Below are 27,037 nucleotides of genomic sequence, written 5' to 3'. Positions count from 1 at the left end.
CAGACCATTTTTAGTTACAACGCGCGAAACTCGATTGGCGATGGAAAATTCTTCGGCCATTACAAATTATAAGAACACCATTCAATTTGTGCTATGCAGAGCCCATTCATCAGGGAAACATTGGGTTATTTTTTCTACCATAGACTTTTTATTTTCCATTACTGCCATCTTCGGCAATGCCTTGATACTAGTTGCGTTCCACAAGGAGTCTTCCCTTCATCCGCCGTCAAAACTTCTGTACCGCTGCCTTGCAATGACTGATCTGTTCACGGTTGGCCTTGTTTCAGAGCCAAGACTTGCTACTTCAGTACCACGCGATCTTTGCAAAAGAAGACAACACGAATGATTCTTGTTTTTACTCCGCAACGATTTGTGCAGTTACATTCACAACTCTGTCTTCAGTTTCGTTGCTAACAATGACCACAATAAGTGTGGACAGACTTCTCGCCCTGCTGCTGGGTTTGAGATACAGATACTCTGTAACTTTGAGGCGATTGCGAGGGTTATCATTTTCTTCTGGATTCTCACCCTTTGTTTCTCTGTGCTGATGATTTGGGAATTCGCGATCTCGCAAAGTTATAACTACTTATTAATTTTACTTTGCGTTTTTCTATCAGTTTTATCTTATTTGAAAATCTTCTTAGTGCTTCGCCATTATCAAAATCTAGCGGCTCAACAACAAAATGGAGAACCCGACGGTGGAGGAATTCCTGTCAAGAATTCCTGTCAAGATACAGAAAAGCAGTGGCTACTGCAATTTCGGTACAAGTTACATTAATAGCTTGTTATTTGCCACACAGTATAGTCCTAGCTGTAATAATGAATGAAAAATCATCTCCAATTCCTGATATTATTTGCGAATCAGCAGCAACTCTTGTTTGTTTCAAGTCATCTCTCAACCCGCTTCTTTGTTGCTAGAAGATCAAGGAAGTGAAACAAGACGTAAAGAACATGCACGATCAGACAGTGTTTTGTTTGTCAAACTAGTTAAGTTGAAAAAATAATGAATAAATCTACCAGTTAGCTTTAAAGTGAAACTTAGTTTCGTTTCATTGTATTGAACTAATAAAGAGGTTTAATTTCACGTTTTTTGCGCGATTTTCTTCCGTGAAAACTGGATGATTTTCAATGCTTGGATCATTTTTGATGACGAATGTCTAGTTCACATTGGAAAAATAGAAAAAGTATTGCATTGTCCATTGGATTCATCATGATCAAAGCAAGTATAAATGCCATGAATAAATACACATGGGGTGCACGATTGACATTTTGGCATCTCTGTTTTCAGGGAAGTAGTTTCTACTTAAGGAAGCTTTTCTCTCGCTTTCTCTCTGGACGTCACGTAGCAGTTAAAAATCGATGAGCCATGAATTTTCCCAATAGCAGAAAAAGAGCACACTAGAATGTTTTTTGCTACCAGTTGTGCAGTATGATAAAGAGCCGCCGAGGCAAATCCAAAGACAAACAATGAGTTCATTATACAGCGGCACTGGTATCGCAAAACAAGAGCCAACATATGCCGGTGTTGGTATGATTATGACAAGCTATGACTATTAATATCAGTCATGTGGCTCATTGCAGCAGACTTAAACGGAAGAACGCGACATGTTATTTACTTCTTAAAATTATCAATAACGACGGAGTCGGAGTAGTAGCTGGAATGGTAAGAGCGCTTACGACCTAGTGAAAATCGATAATCGGAGTCACAAGCGGAGTCATAAACTCGACGGAATCGGACTAAGAAGAATCAGAACGTTTCCATTTCTTCCAATTCCGTTTACCACTCCGGTAAACTCCGAGGATGAGCCAGAAGTGGTCACAACTTTTTTCATCAATGTTTGCGGGTATTTTGGTTTTTTTTTTTTTTTTGTTTTGATGAAATGAAAAGAGCTTGTTCTTACCTTTCTCGTTTGAGGATTCTGCTAAAAGGTGTAAGTCCAGGGGGCTGACGATGTCGGACACGTCATATTGTAAAAATAGAAGAATGACATCACCGGGCTCTTGGGCTGGAGGTAAGGCTGCCAAAATGATAAAGTAAGGTTGTTCGTGAGCGGTAAACGGAAACGGCACTCGACCAAAACTCTTCAAAATCGGAAAAACGGTAAACTCTAAACGGCACAAAACTCTCTAAAAGGCACAACAACTGCTCACTAGAAACTGTCTAAAACTCTGCAGATAAACTTCCACGCAACTTAAATTCGTACGCGTAACTAACGTACGCGTAACTTAGGGTCATTCCACTGAAATAGAACTTGCACTGAGATTTTTATCAAACTTTGCCTATTTATTGTTTATATTATAGGAACTTAAATTTTGAAATAAAAATGAGGGGTCCCCATGGTTCTTTAGGAGCAACAGCACCTTGTCTATACCCATATAAATCCTTATAATAGCACCATGATTGTAGTCACGACTGCTTGCTAAATTCACGTTTCCGACGATTGCTTTTTGTTCTACACTGAGAATTGGTCCATATTTATTTTACACAGAGAAATTTATTACTCAATTCAAAACAACAGAAAAAAATGATGGGTCATCATACTCGTTTGCGAGAAAATGACGATTTACTTCTATGACGATGTCCAGCTGTAAAGAAAAAGCCGCCATTTTTTAATGCGCGGGCGCTAATCACGCTTGAAATTATGTGCAGTAGGGATGCGCAATGCAATACTGGGGAATGACTTTAAGGTAATTCCTCTGAAATAAAAGTGACACTGGATTTTTGTTCAAACTTTGTCCACTGAATATTTGTCATATGATAACTTCAATTTTGAAATAAAAAAGGGGGTGCCCATGCTCATTAAGGAGCAGTGAGGCATTGAAAATGCCCCATTTTTGCATTATTTAATGCTTATTATTAGAACGCATTCCCAGTAATTGTAACATCTTTGTAAGCCCGGACTCATAAGAATACGCATTAAACTACAGTTAATGCATTGTGTCGGACCACAAATAAACGTTTAAGTTTGATTCAGACAGAAAGCTAAATCCTTGATTAAAAATTTGAACCAAATTTCTTGATGTGGTTACCGACTGCAAAATAGAAAAGACCACAGTGTATTTGCTATTTTTCTTATTTATTCAATTTTCAGCAATAGAAATTAGATCAGTCTTTTCTCACGCAAAGCTTATGATTAGTTGATTACAACGACTGGAAAAAAAATTGGGGTGCCCATGCTCGTTGCTGAGCTAGAGCCATTTTTCAACTGACAGAGCTCAATATCAAGACAAATCCGTCATGTTTTCAATATGCGCGTGCACAAGCGCGCGCTAATGACGCCATAAATTATGCGCAGTAAGGATGGGCAATGCAAATGTGAGGAATGACCTTAAAATCAAATGTTTCGTACGCGTAACTTAAATTCAAAACGTTTCCCTGCGCGCGCGCTATTCGCGTGTCACGCCACTTCGGAACTGTCTTCTTAACAAAGATTATTTTTAGTAAATGGGTATGTTATCTTGAACAAGTAACTGGCTGCTGTGAAATAGGGGGTTTGGACCTTGGTAGCTTGTTATATGCCTAATAACATGTATGTACAATACAATACAAATACAATACTGATTTAATGAAAAAAAATCATCATGCTGATAGGCCGAGGGTACGTCAATTGAGTGCAAAAAGTTCAAATTAACTGCGGAAGGTTGAACATAAATTGAATGTATATTATTACAAGTTGCAATGTATTCAATGATTTTTGTCCTGCAATTTGGAGTAAATAAGGACTATCAAATTTTCAAAGACTACAAATTGCACTCGCCCTAAGGGGGGTAAGCATTTTTTTAGTCTTTGAAAAATTTTTTTTCGCTTATTTATTCCAAATTGCACTCAAAATCATTTGATCACCTATAGACACGATATAGGTAAAATACTATTCACTGATCACCTCCATGTCTCTTTGGGAAATAAAAGGCAACTCTTATTTATTTAAACTCGTCAGTCAGCCCAATTCGTTATTGCTGAAAAGTGAAAGAAGCGAAATGAGATGTAAACACCACGATCACGTCACACTCTTAGGCAGGATAGGTTTAAATAAAACACAAAACAAATTACAGGTTTCATTTCCTTACTTTGCAATTAGTTTCACTGTTTAGAACTATGAAAGTCTGGTTATTTCACTTCTTTACGTGGTTGAATTAACTTCAAGGGACAAAAATTTCTAAACGTGTTCACTTTTTGTATGTAGGAACAAAAAGCTTTAATTTTAAGACGATCAGGAACACATAACATTTTCTTTCAAAGAATACAAAAAAAAAAAACTTATAATCATTCGATGGTGGTTTTTTTCTTCCTTTTCATTCGCCGAGGATCCACCACCTGACTTGCAAATAACTGCCCACAAATAGCTCGTTTTGCTGCAAAATTATTCCGCTCACGCAACGTTTCAACCACGCTCGTGTGTGAGAAACGGCAGATCGCTTCCCTTAACTGTCAGAGAGTGATTTACATATAAAACGAAACTTAGTGATCGAATGGTTGTCACTGTCTCGCAGATCATTGATCGCAAATAATTGATCCAATCGCCACCGGCAAATAACGATATTTTGCTCAGCCTGTTAAATATTTGAATGGCTAGTAGTATTAGATATAAATACTCTTTGTTGAAGAAACTTGCTTTTGCGATTGCCCGGCATTGGCGTTTGCCTTTTCTTAGATTAATCTTTAATTTTGAGATTCGATCTAGAGAAAGAAGATTCCCGTTTTCAAATTCTAAACGCCTTAAATACGAGAAATAATGCTTACGGTATACAAGGAGTAAAAATACTGTCAGCTAAATAATAACTGACGTGCCTCAAACTTAGCATAACTATAATTTTGCGAGTCCTAAGATAATAGGCAACTTTTTACAAGTTTATATCATCATAACTGTATCTCCTTGCCTAAAAATATTTTCATCTTTATCTCTAAAAAGACTAGGTTTTCAAAATTCAATCGTTTATTGCATAGTGTAGGAGCCTCGACATTAACAACTGTTAAACTTAGCTAAACTTGCCAGGCAGGTGTGGAGGTCAGTTGTGTTAACGGCGTCACGGGGCACTAAGGAGAGCACAAATTATTCCAGCTGTGCCTAGTCTGCGAACATCGTGTGATGCCAAATAGAAGCGGCAAAGACAAAGGTAGGCAAAACTTAAACGAATATAAATTTATGCAGCTGCAAGTCTCACCGGCACTCACTTCAGTTTACTACCATCGAAAAAAAAGCTAAATCGATTTCAGCTAGTTCTGATCTGAATCTAACAGACAAATCAGAAATACCGAAACTTGACGATGTCGCCAGTGACTTCACGCAGAAAAGTTCATGCAGAAAAAAATTTAGAGATAAGGGCTACAAAGGACTCGCCATGAGGAAAATCGACTCATCGACATTTGTTTGGCTCGTTTGACTTAAGCATGAATTAATATGTAAATCCAACTTATCCAGCAAACTTTAGCCAAACAATTAAACGTGACTACTGCGATATGCGTACTTGTGGCATTACTAGCTTGTTTATTGCCCTACAGTATAGTTCTAGTTATCTTTACTACTCATGGATCATCTCCATTTCTTGATATCATTTGGGAATTAACTGCAACTCTCGTTTATTTAAATGCGTCCTTAAACCCAATCCTTTATTGCTGGAGGATGACGCATATCAAACAACAAGTAAAGAACACCATCAGGCAGATTCTTTGCTTGTCAAATGAGGTGCCCTTTTGAAGACTCTCTGTCGACCGAATGCTGTGCGAGCGTTTCTTTTCGTTTTGATTATGTCGCTGAAGAAAGCGCTAGAGAAATCGAAAGGATTTTGGGCATTTTGGCGACCTCAAATTTAATTTACTGGTAAAAACAGATAAAATATGTTTGCTTTTGATGCCTTTTGGCTTAGAACTTTCCTATTTTGAAATTCTGACCTCGCGTCGAGGGGTGACAAATGTCAGCTACAAAGTTCCTGCCACCGTAGGTGCCGCACCGAGAACTGAGACAACTCCATAAAATAAATTTGCTTTTCTACTTGCTTTTACATTCAAGCTTATATATATACAGATTGTAGAGTTTTTTCTTCGCATAGGGTACTGCCTTAGTCGTGATGCAGAATAAAAGTAATAAATACTATTTCCTTTTTTTCGTTGGCGATTTCATACCGCGCTTTAGAATCCCTATAGTGTTTTTTATCGATAACCGGTCACTTACGGATAGTAAAAAGTTTTCAGTTTGCTCATTTTGTAAGATAAGTTTTCTTCTCAAGGAATAAAACACAGCGGAGAAAGGATTTAGTTTCATCAATAAAATTTCGAGAATTCTTACCACAGTTAAGCTAAAACTGGACAGGCGATGCGATAGGCGATGCGATGGTCTTTTCAGAGGGCTGAAATGCGTAACAAAATAAAATCACTTCACTGTCAGTAGCCTCACTACAGCAGATGGGAGCAATTTCCATTTCTTGTATCCGAGTGCATCGTAACTGTTCCTCCACCGATTCTGGACATATTTTCTCAGATAATTCTCTTGAAGAGTCTGTGTGGTCTAAACCTTCCACCGAGGTTCTTCGCAAAGCACATCGTACCGACCGCTGTTTAGCTTCTCGAATATGTCACAAACAAACAATTTTCTACCAAATGCTCTTCTCAATGTTAAGGGCGATGATGAATCTTGTCGTTAAAGGTAATAAATATCGAATAATCCAGACGGATGCTTCGGATTATAAAGGATTGATGAGCGAAACCATCGACAACAACAACTTGTAGGTTTTGTGGACCACGAAACCTCGGGTGACGCGTGCAATACACGTCGGTCGACAGAGAGTCTTATCAACGAAACAACGATTGACTGACCAAACTAGTTCATGACCGTTTCCAACCTTTCATGCAGTTTTATAACTGAGCCAATCAATTTTCTATCTCGGCATAGATGTTAACGTAGTAAATTATAAGAATGACACCTATTCTGCTCCATTAAACCTGTTTTAAGCACACGCCCACGTGACCAAGTTTGACGTAAACTGAATTTATAGTCGGCGTCGTACCTAATTTTCATTTCTTGGGGCAACACGGAAACTCGACAAGCGATGGAAAACTCCTCGGCCATCACAGAATACAGGAAGAGCATTCAATTTCTCCTATGCACAGCCCATTCATCAGGAAAATATTGGACGTTTTTTTTCCGCTATAAACTTCTTCTTTTCCATTACTGCCATCTGTGGCAATACGCTGATTCTAGTTGCGTTGCATAAAGAGTCTTCCCTTCATCCGCCATCAAAACTTCTTTACTGCTGCCTTGCAACCACTGATCTGTTAGTAGGCCTTATTTCAGAACCAAGCTTTGCTGTTCATGATGTGCTCCTGGCGACAAAAAACCACTTAACTAATCTTTGTTTTTACTTTGGGACGATTTCTGCAGTTAGTTTCACAACACTGTCTGCCGTTTCTCTGGTAACAATGACCACAATAAGTGTGGACAGACTTCTCGCCCTGTTGTTGGGATTGAGATACAGACACGTTGTAACTTTGAGGCGCGTTCGAGCATTAGTAACTTTCTATTGGCTTCTCAGCCTTGGTTTCGCTGTGATGACGATTTGGGAATTTACCTTTGCAAAAATATATAACTCTGCATTAATATTAATTTGCATTTTTGTCACACTCTTTTGTTATTTGAAAATCCTTGTCACACTTCGTCATAATCAAACTCAAGCACAGCAACAAGAGGGAGAGCCCAACGCTGGAGGAATTCCCTTTAATATTGCAAGATACAGAAAAACAGTGACTACTGTAATTTGGGTAGAAGTTACATTAATAGCTTGTTATTTGCCATTCAGTATAGTCATAGCTATAATTACTATTCATGGATCATCTCCATTTTTTGACGCCATTTGGGAATCAGCAGCAATTCTTGTTTGCTTAAACTCGTCTCTCAACCCACTTCTTTATTGCTGGAGGATCAAGGAAGTGAAACAAGAAGTAAAGAACACGATCAGACAGTGTTTTGTTTGTCAAACTAGTTAAGTTGAAAAAATAATGAATACATCTATAAGTTAGCTTTAAAGTCAAACTTAGTTTCGTTTCATTGTATTGAACTAATAAAGAGATTTCATTTCACGTTTTTTGCGCGATTTTCTTCCCTGAAAACTGGATGATTTTCAATGCTTGGATCATTTTTGATGACGAATGTCTAGTTCACATTGGAAAAATAGAAAAAGTATTTCATTGTCCATTGGATTCATCATGATCAAAGCAAGTATAAATGCCATGAATAAATACACATGGGGTGCACGATTGACATTTTGGCATCTCTGTTTTCAGGGAAGTAGTTTCTACTTAAGGAAGCTTTTCTCTCGCTTTCTCTCTCGACGTCACGTAGCAGTTAAAAATCGATGAGCCATGAATCTCCCCAATAGCAGAAAAAAAGCACATTAGAATGTTTTTTGTTACCAGTTGTGCAGTATTATAAAGAGCCGCCGAGGCAAATCCAAAGACAAACAATGAGTTTATTATACAGCGGCACTGGTATCGCAAAACAAGAGCCAACATACGCCGGTGTTGGTGTAATTATGACAAGCTATGACTAATATATCATTCATGTAGCTCATTGCAGCAGACTTAATTCAACGGAACAACGCGACATGTTATTTACTTCTTAAAATTATCACTAACGACGGAGTCTGAGTCGGAGTAGTAGCTGGAGTGGTAAGAGCGCTTACGACCTAGTGAAAATCGATAGTCGGAGTCATAAGCGGAGTCATAAGCTCGTCCGAATCGGAATCCGGAGAATCAGAACGTTTCCATTTCTTCCAATTCCGTTTACTACTCCGTCACTCGTGATCTAGATGATCCAGAGAAAACTAGTCGCTGGAGTCGGAAGCAGAAGCAGAAGAACCAACCAACCACAAGGCTTGGAATCGAAAATTTTGATTGGTTTATTCTTACGCTTCTGTTTGCGACTCCGACAATCTAGTTTTCACTGGATCATAAGCGATAAATTCATAAGCAGAATTTGTTTTCTGCTTCTAACTCCGTCGGTTTGATTTTCACTAGATCGTATCATCGCGCTACGTTTCTGATTATGACTCCGGCTACGACCCCTTCGCTACTGAAAGCTAGCCTTAAGTTAGAACCACTTAAAGCTAAAACTGAGGGTGGTTTTTGCAAACAATATACCATTCCCTTACTAAATTGTACCGACTGACGTCAGTTGTGAGGTTGTTACATCGAGGATGAGCCAGAAGTGGTCACAACTTTTTTTTTTTTTTATCAATGTTTGTGGTTTTTGTTTGTTTGTTTTTTTTTCAGTATTGCTCCATCCAACTTGCCAGATACGCTGAAAAGAGCTTGTCCTTAACTTTCCATTTGAGGATTCTGCAAAAAGGTGTAAGCCCAGGGGGATGAGGTGAGGATGTCGGACACGTCATGTTATAAAAATAGAAGAATGACATCATCGGGGTCTTGGGCTGGAGGCGAGGCTGCCAAAATGATATAGTAAGATTATTTTTAGTAAATGAGTATGTTATATCTTGAACAAGTAACTGACTGCTGTGAAAAAGGGGGTTTGGACCTTGGTAGCTTGTTATCTGCCTAATAACATGCATGCGCAATACAATACAAATACAATACTGATTTAATGGAAAAAAATTCCTCGTGCTGATATGCCGAGGGCTCGTCAATTAATCTCAAACAGTGTAGAAAGTTGAAATTGAGTGCAAAAAATTATAATTAACTGCGGCAGGTTGAACATAAATTGAATGTATATTATTATAAGTTGCAATGTATTCAATGATTTTTGTCCTGCAGTTTGGAGTTATTAAGCACTAATTAAATTTTCAAAGATTACAAATTGCACTCGCCCTACTGGGAATAATCATTTTTTTTTTAGTCTTTGAAAAATTTGCTCTTGCTTATTCATTCCAAATTGTACTCAAAATCATTTGATTGCCTAGAGATACGATATAGTGAAAATACTATTCATTGATCAGCATGTCTCTTTGGGAAATAAAAGGCAACTCTCATTTATTTAAACTCGTCACTCAGCCCATTTTGTCATTGTTGAAAGGTGAGAGAAGCGAAACGAGATGTATTGAAACACCACGATCACGTCACACTCTTAGGCAGAATAGGTTTAAATAAAGCACAAAACAAATTAAAGGTTTCATTTTCTTACTTTGCAATTATTTTCTATGTTTATGGAAGTCTCGTTATTTCACGTCTTTACGTGGTTGAATTAACTTCAGCGGTCAAGTGAGAAAAATTTCCAAAAATGTTCACTTTTTTTGTGTAGGAACGAAAAGCTTTAATTTTAAGACGATCAGGAACATGCAACATTTTCCTTCACGAAGTGCAAACAAAGCTTATTATCATTCGATGGCGGTTTTTTTCTTCCTTTTCATTAGCCGAGGATACACCACCTGACTTGCAAATAACTACCTACAAATAATGTCTGCTTGTTTTGCTGCAAAATTATTCCGCTCACGCAACGTTTTAACCACGCTCTTGTCTCAGAAACGGCACATCGCTTCCCTTAGCTGTCAGAGAGTGATTTACATATGAAAACAACCCTGGTGATCGAATGGCTGTCACTGTCTCGCAGATCATTGATGGCAAATAATTGATCCGATCGCCACCGGAAAATAACCATATTTTGCTTAGCCTGTTAAATATTTGAATGGCTAGTAGTATTAAATATAAATACTCTGTGTTGAATCAACTTGTTTTTGTGATTGCCCGGCATTGGTGTTTGCCTTTTCTTAGATCCCCGTTTTCAAATTCGAAACGCCTTAACTACGACAAATATTGTTTACGGTACAAGGAGGAAAAATACTGTTCGCTAAATAATAACTGATATGCTTCGAATTTAGCATAACTATAATTTTGCGAGTCCTAAAATAATAGGCAACTTTTTGCAAGTTTATATCATCACATACTGTATCACTTTGTCTAAAAATATTTCGTCATTATCTCTAAAAAGACTAGGTTTTCAAAATTCAATCGTTTATTGCATAGTGTAGGAGCCTCGACATTAACAACTGTTAAACTTAGCTAAACTTGCCAGGCAGGTGTGGAGGTCAGTTGTGTTAACGGCGTCACGCAGCACTAAGGAGAGCACAAATGATTTCAGTTGTGCTCAGCCTGCGAGTCTAACGGTGTTATCGTGTGATGCCAAATAGTAGCGGCGAAGACAAAATGCAGCAAAACTTAAACGAAGATAAATTTATGCGACTGCAAGTTTCACCGGCGTTCACTTCAGTTTACTACCATCGAAAAAATCTAAATCGATTTCAACTAGTTCTGATCTGAATCTAACAGACAAATACGAACTATCGAATCTTAACAACGTTATCATTGAATTCAAGCAGAAAACTTTCATGCAGCAAAGTTGGCAGATTGAAATTCAAGGGCTACAGAGGACTCGCCGTAAGGAAAATCGCCTGACTGACATATGTTTAGCTCGTTTGACTTAATCATGAATATGTAAATCCAATATATACATCAAACTGTGGCCAAACAATTAAACATCAATAACAAGCGTGTCAAACATCCAAAACGGACGGCATTAACTAAAATAATATTACGCCGTGGTTTTAAGCTTCCTTTAACAGATATAGAGCGATTAGATCAGTATTACGCTCATCACAAAGAAACGATGATTCTACAGAAATTGACTATCAGTAATAGCTTTTGTAGTGTCTGAGAGTTAAACCGAAGGTACATTTGTACCGTTTCTTAAAGTTTACAGCATCTTTTCGACTTAAATCCTAGATTTGAGTATCGGATGCCTTTTTACGACAGCTGCTTCAAAAAAAAAAAAAGAAAAAAAACCAGAACTCAGTTTGCAATGGAAAACTCTACCGACAAGGAAGACTACAGCAAGACTATTCAAGCCCTGTTTTGTACAGACCGTTTATCAGGAAAACATTGATTTTTCCTGTCTGCTTTAAACAGCCTCTTCTCCGTTACCGCATTTCTAGGAAATACTTTGATCTTAGTTGCGTTATACAAGGAGACATATCTACGTCCACCTTCCAAACTCTTGTACCGCTGCCTTGCAATTACTGATCTGTTGGTCGGCCTTATTTCAGAGCCAAGCTCTGCTTTAAACCTCGCTTTCCTAGCAACTGAACACCGATTGACTGATCTTTGTTTTTATTCCACAGCCCTTTCGACAGTCAGTTTTACAATATTATCTGCAGTTTCTTTGCTAACGCTGTCTGCGATTAGTGTTGATAGACTACTCGTTCTGATTTTGGGGTTGAGATACAGACAAGTAGTAACTTCAAGACGGGTTAGAGCAATTTGTTATCTTCTATTGGATACCCAGCATAACTTTTGCATTGATATCGTTCTGGACCCACATTATCACAAAAAGTTACATTACACAATAATCTTACTTTGTATTTTTGTCTTAACATTTTCGTATTCGAAGATTTTCCTCACACTTCGCCACCAACATACTCAAATCCACCAACACCAAGGACCACCGGAGAGTGGAGAGGCTCCCTTGAATATAGCAAGATACAGAAAGACAGTGACTACTGCGATATGGGTACTTAAGGCATTACTAGCTTGTTTTCTCCCATACAGTATAGTCTTAGTTATCTTTACTACTCGTGGATCGTCTCCACTTCTTGATATCATTTGGGGATTAACTGCAACTCTCGTTTATTTAAATGCGTCCTTAAACCCAATCCTTTATTGTTGGAGGATGACGCATATCAAACAACAAGTAAAGAGCACCATCAGGCAGATTCTTTGCTTGTCAAATGAGGCGGCCTTTTAAAGACTTTCTGTCGACCGAATGCTTTGCGAGCGTTTGTTTTTGTTTTGATTATGTCGCTGAAGAAAGCGCTAGAGAAATCGAAAGGATGTTGGGCAATTGGCGGCCTCAAATTTAATATACTGGTAAAAACAGACGCAATAAGTTTGCTTTTGGTACCTTTTGGATTAGAACTTTCGTATTCATTTATTTCTCCGGAAAAATATCCCCGTGTGTAAACGTATGCCCTTTGCAATGGTTCCAATAGGGTCATTTTAGAGGAGTAAAAGTTTGCATCGTCCTTTTTTCGTTGTCGAAACACGCATGAAATGAAATACACTAAAAAAAAACACACATAAAATCTTGTTTAGTAGATGATCGAAATTTCTGGTCTCTCAGTTTTCAGTGCATGGAATATTTCTTACTTGATCAATTAAGCAGGTGCGGCTTTATTTACATTTACAGGACACCAAATTCCCCAATAGAAAGAAGAGAAGCCTTTAAGAATTTGTGCTTTAACCAATTATGTTGTATTTTGATGAACCTGCAAGGCGTGTACACAGAGAAACGGAGAGTTATTGATGGTGAAGGGCATCTCAGGCACATGGCTGGTTGCAGACTCTTACATGTAAACGGAACAACCCTTTTGAAATCGCCCGTCATTTTAAAAGCAGCTTTAATGTATAGATGTACTGCGCTTATCCCATCAATAGCTAAGAAAAACAAACATATCTATTCATTTAAATTAGTCAAAAAGAAAATTATTTACTTTTTACCAATTGCCTTCATTCTACAGACAGCAACTGTCAATTTCACTATTCCTTAATAGTGCGTGTCCTTTATGCGCGCATCTACATCCTAAAGTGACGCATTTCGTCTCAGTCGACGTATTTCATAGAATTACTCTTAACTGCAAGCATGAAGCCACCTTAAAATATGAACAGCTATTTTCATTTTAGCTGTATTTGAAAAAAAATGCATAATTCCTTATCCATCATTCCATTACTTCTCCTCAAAAAATAATTAATAAATAAATATCTAACGAGAACTTATTTTCCTTGTTTCTGCCAGAAGACATGACGTGGAGGCTATTGTAGTTGCGTCGAAAACTAGCTATTGAATATTTAATTTACACCGTCTTTATCTGTCTGAAGAACTGAAAGCGAATTCGTGATGAGGCGCTTCAGGTTTTTGCTACAGAGAACTGAGCCACTGACAACGTCAAGTTTTGTTTGCTTGTTTTTTTTTTCTTATTTGTTTGTCTGTTTCCTTTTACTTTGTCTTTCTTTATTATCGGTGCAAAGCGGGTGCTTCCTAGTTCCCAGTGAAACAGTTATAATTCAGGTAAATATGGTACTTTTGCAATCAGGTAATCGCATGTCATATTTTAGTATTGAGACATGTTATCTTGGTGTTTGCTTAAGACCATTAATAACTGCTCAATTTATATGTGGCGTATGTCATTGACAACATTAGCAGTAACGTTTGTTTTCTGTGATCGTTCGAAACGGCTTAAAAGAGATCACTTTCATTGCAAGCAATTTCTAGCTCTTCTTTTATGAGTTAATACCACCCTTCTTTTTCACTTGATGCTGTGTAAAAGTGCTATTGTTGTTGTTGTCGTTTCTTTGTCTATGTGGACTTCCGGTGTTGGACCAGCCCAGAGGTCGCAATTCTTGGTGCTGACCAAAAGGAGCGCGGCCTCTGGGGACGAGAATGACATTGTAAAAAATACACTAGTTTAAACTGCATCGGAAAGCGTGATATCTCTGCGTTTACCGTCAAAATTTTGTATCGCGCCTCGCAATTACCGAGTTTTTGGTTGTCTGTGTCTAATCAACGAAACAACGATTGACTGACCAACCTAGTTCATAATTGAACCAATCAATTTTCTATCTCGGCAGAGATGTTAACGTAGTAAATTATAAGATTGACACCTATTCTGCTCCATTAAACATGTTTTAAGCACACGCCCACGTGACCAAGTTTGACGTAAACTGAAATGATAGTCGGCGTCGTAGCTAATTTTCATTTCCTGGGGCAACACGGAAACTCGACAAGCGATGGAAAACTCCTCGGCCATCACAGAATACAGGAAGAGCATTCAATTTCTCCTATGCACAGCCCATTCATCAGGAAAACATTGGGCGTTTCTTTCGGCTATAAACTTCTTCTTTTCCATTACTGCTATCTGTGGCAATGCGCTGATTCTAGTTGCGTTGCGCAAAGAGTCTTCCCTTCATCCGCCATCAAAACTTCTTTACCGCTGCCTTGCAACCACTGATCTGTTAGTAGGCCTTATTTCAGAACCAAGCCTTGCTGTTTATGACGCGCTCCTGGCGAAAGAAAACCACTTAACTAATCTTTGTTTTTACTTTGCGACGATTTCTGCAGCTAGCTTCACAACACTGTCTGCCGTTTCTCTGCTAACAATGACCACAATAAGTGTGGACAGACTTCTCGCCCTGTTGTTGGGATTGAGATACAGACACGTTGTAACTTTGAGGCGTATTCGAGCATTAGTAACTTTCTATTGGCTTCTCAGCCTTGGTTTCGCTGTGATTATGATTTGGAAATTTACCTTTGCAAAAATATATAACTATACATTAATATTAATTTGCATTTTTGTCTCACTCTTTTGTTATTTGAAAATCCTTTTCACACTTCGTCATAATCAAAATCAAGCACAGCAACAACAAGGACAATTCAACGGTGGTGGAATTCCCTTCAATATCGCAAGATACAGAAAAACAGTGACTACTGCAATTTGGGTAGAAGTTACATTAATAGCTTGTTATTTGCCATACGGTATAGTCATAGCTATAATTACTATTCATGGATCATCTCCATTTCTTGACGCCATTTGGGAATCAGCAGCAACTCTTGTTTGCTTAAACTCGTCTCTCAACCCACTTCTTTATTGCTGGAGGATCAAGGAAGTGAAACAAGAAGTAAAGAACACGATCAGACAGTTGTTTTGTTTGTCAAACTAGTTTAGTTGAAAAAATAATGAATGCATCTACCAGTTAGCTTTAAAGTGAAACTTAGTTTCGTTTCATTGTATTGAACTAATAAAGAGGCATCTACATCTACATCTACATACACAATTGTTTCATTTCGTTTTGACAGCCGTTTGCAGGCCTTTAAGAACTCGTATTTGTAAATCGATTGACTCATATTTCTACACGAAATATTCGCTCGCCACATTAAAATATCATAGATGTTATCTTAGTCACTGTTTAGATCCACATCTTTTCGACGCTGTTTTGTAATTTTTGAATAAGCTGTTTCAATCCTGTTAAAAAAAAGCCCAAATATCAGATAAAATGAATTAATTAAAAGTGTCGCAGACCATTTTTAGTTACAACGCGCGAAACTCGATTGGCGATGGAAAATTCTTCGGCCATTACAAATTATAAGAACACCATTCAATTTGTGCTATGCAGAGCCCATTCATCAGGGAAACATTGGGTTATTTTTTCTACCATAGACTTTTTATTCTCCATTACTGCCATCTTCGGCAATGCCTTGATACTAGTTGCGTTCCACAAGGAGTCTTCCCTTCATCCGCCATCAAAACTTCTGTACCGCTGCCTTGCAATCACTGATCTGTTCACGGTTGGCCTTGTTTCAGAGCCAAGACTTGCTACATACCACGCGATCTTTGCAAAAGAAGACAACACGAATGATTCTTGTTTTTACTCCGCAACGATTTGTGCAGTTACCTTCACAACTCTGTCTTCAGTTTCGTTGCTAACAATGACCACAATAAGTGTGGACAGACTTCTCGCCCTGCTGCTGGGTTTGAGATACAGATACTCTGTAACTTTGAGGCGATTGCGAGGGTTATCATTTTCTTCTGGATTCTCACCCTTTGTTTTTCTGTGCTGATGATTTGGGAATTCGCGATCTCGCAAAGTTATAACTACTTATTAATTTTACTTTGCGTTTTTATATCAGTTTTGTCTTATTTGAAAATCTTCTTAATGCTTCGCCATTATCAAAATCTAGCGGCTCAACAAAAAAATGGAGAACCCGACGGTGGAGGAATTCCTGTCAATGTCGCAAGATACAGAAAAACAGTGGCTACTGCAATTTCGGTACAAGTTACATTAATAGCTTGTTATTTGCCACACAGTATAGTCCTAGCTGTAATAATGAATGAAAAATCATCTCCAATTCCTGATATTATTTGCGAATCAGCAGCAACTCTTGTTTGTTTCAAGTCATCTCTCAACCCGCTTCTTTGTTGCTAGAAGATCAAGGAAGTGAAACAAGACGCAAAGAACATGCACGATCAGACAGTGTTTTGTTTGTCAAACTAGTTAAGTTGAAAAAATAATGAATAAATCTACCAGTTAGCTTTAAAGTGAAACTTAGTTTCGTTTCATTGTATTGAACTAATAAAGAGGTTTAATTTCACGTTTTTTGCGCGATTTTCTTCCGTGAAAACTGGATGATTTTCAATGCTTGGATCATTTTTGATGATAAATGTCTAGTTCACATTGGAAAAATAGAAAAAGTATTGCATTGTCCATTGGATTCATCATGATCAAAGCAAGTATAAATGCCATGAATAAATACACATGGGGTGCACGATTGACATTTTGGCATCTCTGTTTTCAGGGAAGTAGTTTCTACTTAAGGAAGCTTTTCTCTCGCTTTCTCTCTGGACGTCACGTAGCAGTTAAAAATCGATGAGCCATGAATTTCCCCAATAGCAGAAAAAGAGCACATTAGAATGTTTTTTGCTACCATTTGTGCAGTATGATAAAGAGCCGCCGAGGCAAATCCAAAGACAAACAATAAGTTTATTATACAGCGGCACTGGTATCGCAAAACAAGAGCCAACATATACCGGTGTTGGTATGATTATGACAAGCTATGACTATTAATATCAGTCATGTGGCTCATTACAGCAGACTTAATTAAACGGAAGAACGCGACATGTTATTTACTTCTTAAAATTATCAATAACGACGGAGTCGGAGTAGTAGCTGGAATGGTAAGAGCGCTTACGACCTAGTGAAAATCGATAATCGGAGTCATAAGCGGAGTCATAAGCTCGACGGAATCGGACTAGGAAGAATCAGAACGTTTCCATTTCTTCCAATTCCGTTTACGACTCCGTCCCTCATGATTGACATGATCCAGAGAAAACTAGTCGCTGGGGTCAGAAGCAGAAGCAGAAGAACCAACCAACCACAAGGCTTGGAATCGAAAATTTTGATTGGTTTATTTTTACGCTTCTGTTTGCGACTCCGACAATCTAGTTTTCACTGGATCATAAGCGATAAAAGTCATAAGCAGAATCGGTTTTCTGCTTCTAACTCCGTCGGTTTGATTTTCACTAGATCGTATCATCGCGCTACGTTTCTGATTACGACTCCGGCTACGATCCCGTCGCTAGTGAAAGCTAGCCTCAAGTTAGAATCACCTAAAGCTAAAATTAAGCGTGTTTTCTGCACATATTATACCATTCCCTTGCTAAATTGTAGCGACTGGCGTCAGTTGTGAGGTTTTTACTCCGAGGATGAGCCAGAACTGGTCACAACTTTTTTCATCAATGTTTGCGGGTATTTTTGTTTTTTTTTTAATAAATGAAAAGAGCTTGTTCTTACCTTTCCCGTTTGAGGATTCTGCTAAAAGGTGTAAGCCTAGGAAAATGACGATGTCGGACACGTCATATTGTAAAAATAGAAGAATGACATCACCAGGGTCTTGGGCTGGAGGTAAGGCTGCCAAAATGATATAGTAAGATTGTTCGTGAGCGGTAAACGGAAACGGTACTCGACCAAAACTCTTCAAAATCGGAAAAACGGTTAACTCTAAACAGCACAAAACTCTCTAAAAGGCACAACAACTTCTCACTAGAAACTGTCTAAAACTCTGCCGATAAACTTCCACGCAACTTAAATTCGTACGCGCAACTAAGGTGGCGCGCGCGCTATTCGCGTATGACGCCACTTCGGAACTGTTTTCTTAACAAAGATTATTTTTAGTAAATGGGTATGTTATCTTGAACAAGTAACTGGCTGCTGTGAAAAAGGGGGTTTGGACCTTGGTAGCTTGTTATCTGCCTAATAACGTGCATGTGCAATACAATACAAATACAATACTGATTTAATGAAAAAAAATCATCATGCTGATAGACCGAGGGTACGTCAATTAATCTCAAACAGTGTAGAAGTTGAAATTGAGTGCAAAAAGTTCAAATTAACTGCGGCAGGTTGAACATAAATTGAATGTATATTATTACAAGTTGCAATGTATTCAATGATTTTTGTCCTGCAATTTGGAGTAAATAAGCACTATTAAATTTTCAAAGACTACAAATTGTACTCGCCTTACGGGGGGTGAGCAATTTTTTTAGTCTTTGAAAAATTTTCTCTCGCTTATTTATTCCAAATTGTACTCAAAATCATTTGATTACCTATAGACGCGATATAGGTAAAATACTATTCATTGATCATCTTCATGTCTCTTTGGGAAATAAAAGGCAACTCTTATTTCAATATTTAAGCTCGTCAGTCAGCCCAATTCGTTATTGCTGAAAAGTGAGAGAAGCGAAACGAGATGTAAACACCACGATCACGTCACACTCTTAGGCAGAATGGGTATAAATAAAACACAAAACAAATTAAAGGTTTCATTTCCTTACTTTGCGATTGGTTTCTCTGTTTAGAACTATGAAAGTCTGGTTATTTCACTTCTTTACGTGGTTGAATTAACTTCAGCGGGCAACTGAGAAAAATTTCCAAAAGTGTTCACTTTTTTATCTAGGAACAAAAAGCTTTAATTTTAAGACGATCAGGAACACATAACATTTTCCTTCAAAGAGTGCAAAAAAAAAAAAAACTTATTATCATTCGATGGTGGTTTTTTCTTCCTTTTCATAAGCCAAGGATCCACCACCTGACTTGCAAATAACTGCCCACAAAGAGCTCGTTTTGCTGCAAAATTATTCCGTTCACGCAAAGTTTTAACCACGCTTGTGTGTGAGAAACGCCAGATCGCTTCCCTTAGCTGTCAGAGAGTGATTTACATATGAAAGCAAACTTGGTGATCGAGTGGTTGTCACTGTCTCGCAGATCATTGATGGCAAATAATTGATCCAATCGCCACCGGCAAATAACGATATTTTGCTCAGCCTGTAAAATATTTGAATGACTAGTAGTATTAGATATAAATACTCTCTGTTGAAGCAACTTGTTTTTGCGACTGCCCGCCATTGGTGTTTGCCTTTTCTTAGATTAATCTTTAATTTTGAGATTCGATCTAGAAAAAAAAGATCCCCGTTTTCAAAATCTAAATGCCTTAAATACGACAAATATTGTTTACGGTACAAGGAGGAAAAATACTCTCAGCTAAATAATAACTGACGTGCCTCAAATTTAGCATCACTATAATTTTGCGAGTCCTAGCTAAGATAATAGGCAACTTTTTGCAACTTTATATCATCATATACTGTATCACCTTGTCTAAAAATAATTTCTTCTTTATCTCTAAAAAGACTAGGTTTTCAAAATTCACTCGTTTATTGCATAGTGTAGGAGCCTTGACATTCACAACTGTTAAACTTAGCTAAACTTGCCAGGCAGGTGTAGAGGTCAGTTGTGTTAACGGCGTCACGGGGCACTAAGGAGAGCACAAATTATTCCAGCTGTGCCTAGCCTGCGAGCATCGTGTGATGCCAAATAGAAACGGCGAAGACAAAAGTAGGCAAAACTTAAACGAATATAAATTTATGCAGCTGCAAGTCTCACCGGCACACACTTCAGGTTATTACCATCGAAAAGTCCAACAGAATCTAACAGACAAATTAGAAATATCGAAACTTGACGATGTCGCCAGTGACTTCAAGCAGAAAAGTTCATGCAGAAAAAAATTAGATTTAAGGGCTACAAAGGACTCGCCATGAGGAAAATCGACTGATTGACAGATGTTTGGCTCGTTTGACTTAAGCATGAATTAATATGTAAATCCAACATATACATCAAACTTTGGCCAAACAATTAAACATCAATAATGAAAAGTGTGTCAACCACCAAACGGATCACATTAACTGAATTAACATTACACCGTGGTTTTAAAGATTAGATATTACGCTCCTCACAAAGAAACGATGATTGGACAGAAAATGACTATCAGTCATAGAACTTGTAGTGCCTGAAGGTGCTTTACAGCGTCTTATCGATTTGAGTTTCAGTTGCCTTTTAAAACAGCTGCTTCAGAAAAAACAACAACAACAACAATACTCAACTTGCAATGGAAAATTCTACCGACAAGGAAGACTACAGCAAGACCATTCAAGCCCTCCTTTGTAGAGACCGCTCATCAGGAAAATATTGGATTTTTCTGTCTGCTTTAAACGGCCTCTTCTCCGTTACCGCATTTCTAGGAAATACTTTGATCTTAGTTGCGTTATACAAGGAGACATATCTACGTCCACCATCAAAACTCTTGTACCGCTGCCTTGCAATCAGTGATCTTTTGGTCGGTCTTATTTCAGAGCCAAGCACTGCTTTAAACCTCGCTTTCCTAGAAACGGAACACCGATTGACTGATCTTTGTTTTTATTCCGCAGCCCTTTCGACAGTCAGTTTAACAATACTATCTGCAGTTTCTTTGCTGACGATGTCTGCTATTAGTGTAGATAGACTACTTGCTCTAATTTTGGGGTTGAGGTACAGACAAGTAGTAACTTCAAGGCGGGTAAGAGCAATTGTTATGTTCTATTGGATACCCAGCATAACTTTTGCATTGATGTCGTTTTGGAACCTAACTATTGCAAAAAGTTATAATTACACAATAATCTTACTTTGCATTTCTGTCTTAACATTTTCGTATTCGAAGATTTTCTTCACACTTCGCCACCACCATACTCAAATTCACCAACACCAAGGACAACCGGAGAGTGGAGAGGCTTCCTTGAATATAGCAAGATACAGAAAGACAGTGACTACTGCGATATGGGTACTTATGGCATTACTAGCTTGTTTTCTACCATACAGTATAGTCCTAGTTATCTTTACTACTCATGGATCGTCTCCACTTCTTGATATCATTTGGGAATTAACTGCAACTCTCGTTTATTTAAATGCGTCCTTAAACCCGATTCTTTATTGCTGGAGGATGACGCATATCAAACAACAAGTAAAGAACACCATCAGGCAGATTCTTTGCTTGTCAAATGAGGTGACCTTTTAAAAACTCTCTATCGACCGAATGCTTTGCGAGCGTTTGTTTTCGTTTTGATTCTGTCACCGAAGAAAGCGCTGGAGAAATCGAAAGGATTTTGGGCATTTTGGCGACCTCAAATTTAATTTACTGGTAAAAACAGATGTAATATGTTTGCTTTTGATGCCTTTTAGCTTAGAACTTTCGTATTTTGAAATTTTGACCTCGCGTCGAGGGGTGACAAATGTCAGCTACAAAGTTCCTGCCACCGTGCCATGCATGGTGCTACGCCGAGAACTGAGACAACTCCATAAAATAAATTTGCTTTTTCATTTGCTTTCACAAGCGTATATATATAGATTGTACAGGTTTTTCTTCGCTAAGAGTACTGCCTTAGTCGTGATGCAGAATAAGAGTAATAAATACAATTTTTTTTTTTCGTTGGCGATTTCATACCGCGCTTTAGAATCCCTATAGTGTTTTTTTTATCGATAACCGGTCACGTACGGATAGTAGAAAGTTTTCAGTTTGTTTATTTTGCAAGAAAAGTTTTCTTCTCAAGGAATAAAGCACAGCGGAGAAAGGATTTAGTTTCATCAATATAAGTTCAAGAATTCTTGCCATAGTTAAGCTAAAACTGGACAGACGATGCAACAGGCGACGCGATGGTCTTTTCAGAGGTCTGAAATGCGAGAGAAAATAAAATCAATTCAGTGTCACTAGCCTTACTACAGCAGATGGGAGCAATTTTGTTTTCTTGTATCCGAGTACATCGAAACTGTTCCTCCACCGATTCTGGACCTATTTTCTCAGATAATTCTCTTGAAGAGTCTGTGTGGTCTAAACCTTCCACCAAGGTTCTTCGCAAATCACATCGTACCGACCGCTGTTTAGCTTCTCGAATATGTCACAAACAGACAATTTCCTACCAAATGCTCTTCTCAATGTTAAGGGCGATGATGAATCTTGTCGTTAAAGGCAATAAATGTCGAATAATCCAGACGGATGCTTCGGATTATAAAGGATTGGAGAGCGAAACCATCGACAACAACAACTTGTAGGTTTTGTAGATCACGAAACCTCGGGTGCCGGGACGCGCGCAATACATGTTGGTCGACAGAGAGTCTTTAACAACAACACCTTTGTTCATTTATTCTACATTTACAGTTTTACTCAATCATATAATAAATAGAAGAACAGAAAAATGTACACTTAGTCAAAGTCGGGATACTGAAGAAACCCGAAAGTTTCCTAGTCAGTCTCAGGTTATTGTAATGTTTCTATTTAACCGGCTATTTAAGAGAATCCAGAATCGACAAGGAAAGAGATGCGTACATCTCTTAAAGAAAAATCATCCTTGAGAAATGCAAAACAAGTTTTTACCCAAACCAAAGTTTTAATCTAATTTAAATGTAGTCTATCCGATTTAGAAGTAGTAAAAGCGACATGTTTTTATCTCCAGGTACGTGTTTTGTCCTTGCGATTGAGATGTGTTTTGACCTTTTTTTTATTAATATTGAGTGCTATTTCGGATGTGGGGAGACACTTACGTTACGCGTCTTTTTTTTCATATTCCAAATAATTTAAATATGAAAGTTATGTTTATGGTACAAGCGAGAGAAATTTTCTCAGCCAAATGATAACTAATATGCGATTAAAATTAGCGTAACAATAATTTTGCCAGTGTTAAGATAAAAGACAACTTTTCATCAGTCTATACCGTCATGTAACAACTCTTTAAAAGTTTTTCCTTACTAACTGGAAAGTAGGAGACCTTTGAGGCTCTCACTAACTTCGCAGGCTCGCAGGTAACTGTAAAAGAATTAAACAATGAACTCCAAATTTGACGGCTTTTCCTAAACTTCACCCGGGAAACATTGATAGAACGTATCATTGGTCTAATTAACTTCTTGATGTTTCCATGGCAACTATATCTTGACAACCAAGTTTTACAAATTTCATTTTGTTTTGTTTTAAATGATCAAAACATTGAAGTACAACGAAGCTTTGGTATCAGTATACCTCAATCTCATAGCCATCTAAAAACATTTATAAAAAAAAAACTCTCAAAAAGTAGAATAATATTATGGAAGGTTGCAATAGGCCACGGTGGATATGTCAATATTCCAAGATGGCTCCGAGGCACTCAGGACAAACTTCTTTATTTGGTGGTGTTTTCTTTGTATCCAAGTCTCTTTTGGGAATTGAGAGACAAAAGAAACTTAAGAAATTTGCAATTTTGACCCGAAAGCCTCGGAGTCATGTTAGAATATTGATATATTGAACGTGGCCTATTCTTTTTCTAGATATTCACATGCAATCAGTTGCGTGTGACAAATGCACAAATGTAACCTCCCAAATGAACTACCCCATACATACATGGAGAAGCCTACTTAAATGACCGTGCTAATTAAATTTACACCCCTGGACGGAATTGTGTTGTAGTTTTAAACCAGAAACTAAGCTTTGAACATATACAAAATCTGAACTGTGTGGGCGCAACAAAGAACTGTGTGGGAAAAAGGATGTAAACACGTTAGCTGAATCCCTCTATTTCGAAATGATCCCACGAGTGTAGATTTCCTTTGATAGTAAAACAAATTAAAACAGTTACACTCTTTTTTATTAGAATATGTTTTATAAGAATATCGAGACTCGTTATTGCGAAATTTTAAGAATGTTGTAAGAGTTAATTTTTAAATTTATTGCGTCAACAAATTTTCAGCAAGAAAAGAATATAATTTTTCGTGTGTTGAAAATTTGTAAATACAATACAATGATATGTTTTTAACTAATATAAACCTATAAAATTCTTCCTTTCTCTAAACGGTAAAACTATTCAAAAAAACAACAAAAACAGCACCAGCCGTATGTTCGATGCTAACAACAATTCTACAAGAAGTCATGTGCGTCATCCCAGGCTTTAATACCTGCAGGCTGGCTCTAAAGTTACTTTTGCACAATCCAGACACCCAGATACATTCAAAAACAGAAATTTCATACGTTATAATCTAAGAATATTCATCCACGGCCGAAAAAAAAAAAACAATATTCGTGTAAAAAAAGATTGCGCTGTTAAATGATCCTTGAAGATATCAAGCATGATATAATGCATTATTTCTTGTGCCATCAATCGAACAAAGAAAACTGACAAAGTTGAACTCGTCAAAATATTTTTTTTTTCCCTAAATGAACGCGCGTTTTCAGTTAATTTACAATGTCCAACCATTTCTTGACTGTTTTCATGTGGCTGTTTTACCAAGTAGTGTCTCGGTTTTTTCCCTTGATTTGGCCTGATCAAAATTTATTGCTTTGATAAAAGAATATCCCCAACTAAGCATTTGAAAATAACTGAACTGTTTAGAGCTTAATCAAAAGAGAAAGCGAATGGGTTTTTTTTTTTAAGAATTGGAGTCACGCTTCTATTTAAAAAACAATCATTTACGATATCAATTAATTGTGGCTGTAACCGTAAATATTACTTCCCTGGGCAAAATATCTTTATTTTATTATTACTATTATTATTTTTTATTTCTTACTTGTAATAAGCGACTGAGAAGCTGTCATGATATATCAATTTAAAATGACCACTTAGCAGACTTCAAATTAGAGAATCAATAGAACCACTTTTGAACGAATTTATTTCCCAGTCTTAATGTTAGCTTAAGACGAGTAAAATGTAATTACATTTTGAATTAACCTTCTCTTACTTCATGCTTCGCCTTTTGTATAGATAGCTTTTGTAGACGTTCAAAGCTTAGTTTCTGGTTTAGACACAATTCCGTCCGAAGTAGGCTTCTCCATATATATATCCAGTTTTCTTTCATCGTAGTGGTAGCTGTAAAAACTTGGTGCGTGGGAACACTTTACCCCACGCAGTAAAGGAAGCTGTCTCTTACATCCTTAAACCATCGGGGCTCATCATTAACTTGAATGGTTTCTTTTTTGACATGCGTCAATCTACGGCGAGTCTCACTTTTCTTTACCTAACTATTAATTACCATTTAGCTGATATATTTAGTCAAAGGTGTAGATGACTTTTGATTCTCAGAGGGCACGGAGTTCTACTGGCAATGGAGAATCCTAACAAAACCATTCAGGTTTTGCTTTGCTCTGTCCATTTATCTGGAAAGCATCTGCTTTTCCTTGCTGCATTTAACTATTTTCTCTCCATCACCGCTATCCTGGGAAACACTGTAATCCTAGTTGCGTTGCACAAGGAATCCTCCCTCCATCCGCCATCAAAACTACTGTGCAGCTGCCTCGCAGTCACCGATCTTTTGGTTGGAATTATTTCCCAACCAGTCCTCGCTGTCTATTTTACGTTGATTGGAATAGCAGAAGATAACTTGATTGATCTTTGTGTGTTCTCCGCAAACATTGCTGCCCTCACTTTTACAATTCTAACTGCAGTGTCCATGCTAACAATGAGTGCAATAAGTGTGGACAGACTCCTCGCTCTGTTGTTGGGATTGAGATACAGGCATGTCGTAACTTTAAAGCGAGTTCGAGCTTTAGTTCTCTCCTTTTGGATTGCCAGCGTTGCCTTTACTCTGATTATGATTAAGAATTTCGCTATTTTAAAAATGTACGGTTATGCTTTAAATTCACTATGCCTTTTGGTCTCGCTCTGTTGTTATTCGAAAATCGTCTTCGCTCTTCGACATCATCAAGCTGCAATACAAGATCAGGTTCACCAAGAACAACCAAATGGAGGAACGGCACAGAACATGCAACAGTACCGAAAGACCGTATCTACAGCAATGTGCATTCTGTTGACCTTAGTAGTATGTTATCTGCCGTACAGTATAGTTTTAGCGATAGTTACAAAAAACGGATCCTCCCCATTTCTTCATGCAATTTGGGCATCTACAACAACTCTTGTTTGTTTAAACTCGTCTTTAAACCCGATTCTTTATTTTTGGAAGATCAAAGAGGTGAGACAAGAAGTAAAGAAAACGATCAGGCAGATGTTATGTTTCACAAATTAGTTTTAAAACTTTTTTTTTTTGTATCTTGCAGTTTGATATAAGATCTAAGAATTATGTTAATTTGAACTTATTCGGTGGACAGCAAAATAAATATAAAAAGGAAGAGCAATCGGAAGGCAACCCCTATGTTTGACATGAAACAATTAATAA

General features: G+C 37.6%; 3 protein-coding genes and 4 pseudogenes across 3 annotated transcripts; all 7 read left to right on the top strand.

Moving 5' to 3' along the window:
* Window positions 1-40: 40 nt before the first annotated feature.
* LOC149096230 (melanocyte-stimulating hormone receptor-like) lies at window positions 41-5,696 on the top strand (annotated as a pseudogene).
* A 1,206-nt stretch (window positions 5,697-6,902) lies between these two features.
* LOC149096229 (melanocyte-stimulating hormone receptor-like) lies at window positions 6,903-8,250 on the top strand (annotated as a pseudogene).
* A 3,069-nt stretch (window positions 8,251-11,319) lies between these two features.
* On the top strand, window positions 11,320-13,043 carry LOC149096228 (histamine H2 receptor-like; annotated as a pseudogene).
* Window positions 13,044-13,983: 940 nt separating this feature from the next.
* LOC149096226 (melanocyte-stimulating hormone receptor-like) lies at window positions 13,984-17,434 on the top strand. The gene has a single exon (XM_089281639.1). It carries the CDS (start codon window positions 14,780-14,782, stop codon window positions 15,707-15,709), a length of 930 nt encoding a protein of 309 aa, XP_089137765.1. The 5' UTR covers window positions 13,984-14,779; the 3' UTR covers window positions 15,710-17,434.
* On the top strand, window positions 16,104-17,041 carry LOC149096227 (melanocyte-stimulating hormone receptor-like; annotated as a pseudogene).
* Window positions 17,435-20,703: 3,269 nt separating the features above from the next.
* LOC149096225 (adenosine receptor A3-like) lies at window positions 20,704-23,351 on the top strand. The gene has a single exon (XM_089280755.1). It carries the CDS (start codon window positions 20,985-20,987, stop codon window positions 21,924-21,926), a length of 942 nt encoding a protein of 313 aa, XP_089136881.1. The 5' UTR covers window positions 20,704-20,984; the 3' UTR covers window positions 21,927-23,351.
* A 2,406-nt stretch (window positions 23,352-25,757) lies between these two features.
* On the top strand, window positions 25,758-26,986 carry LOC149096224 (melanocyte-stimulating hormone receptor-like). Its single transcript, XM_089281638.1, has one exon. It carries the CDS (start codon window positions 25,970-25,972, stop codon window positions 26,885-26,887), a length of 918 nt encoding a protein of 305 aa, XP_089137764.1. The 5' UTR covers window positions 25,758-25,969; the 3' UTR covers window positions 26,888-26,986.
* Window positions 26,987-27,037: the final 51 nt, after the last annotated feature.

Source organism: Orbicella faveolata, unplaced genomic scaffold (genome assembly GCF_042242905.1).
Source record: "Orbicella faveolata isolate gen_17 unplaced genomic scaffold, um_ofav_v1 contig_48, whole genome shotgun sequence".
Taxonomy (NCBI): domain Eukaryota; kingdom Metazoa; phylum Cnidaria; class Anthozoa; order Scleractinia; family Merulinidae; genus Orbicella; species Orbicella faveolata.
Note: the sequence above shows the minus strand (reverse complement) of the source record. Positions and strands in the feature narration are given on the sequence as shown.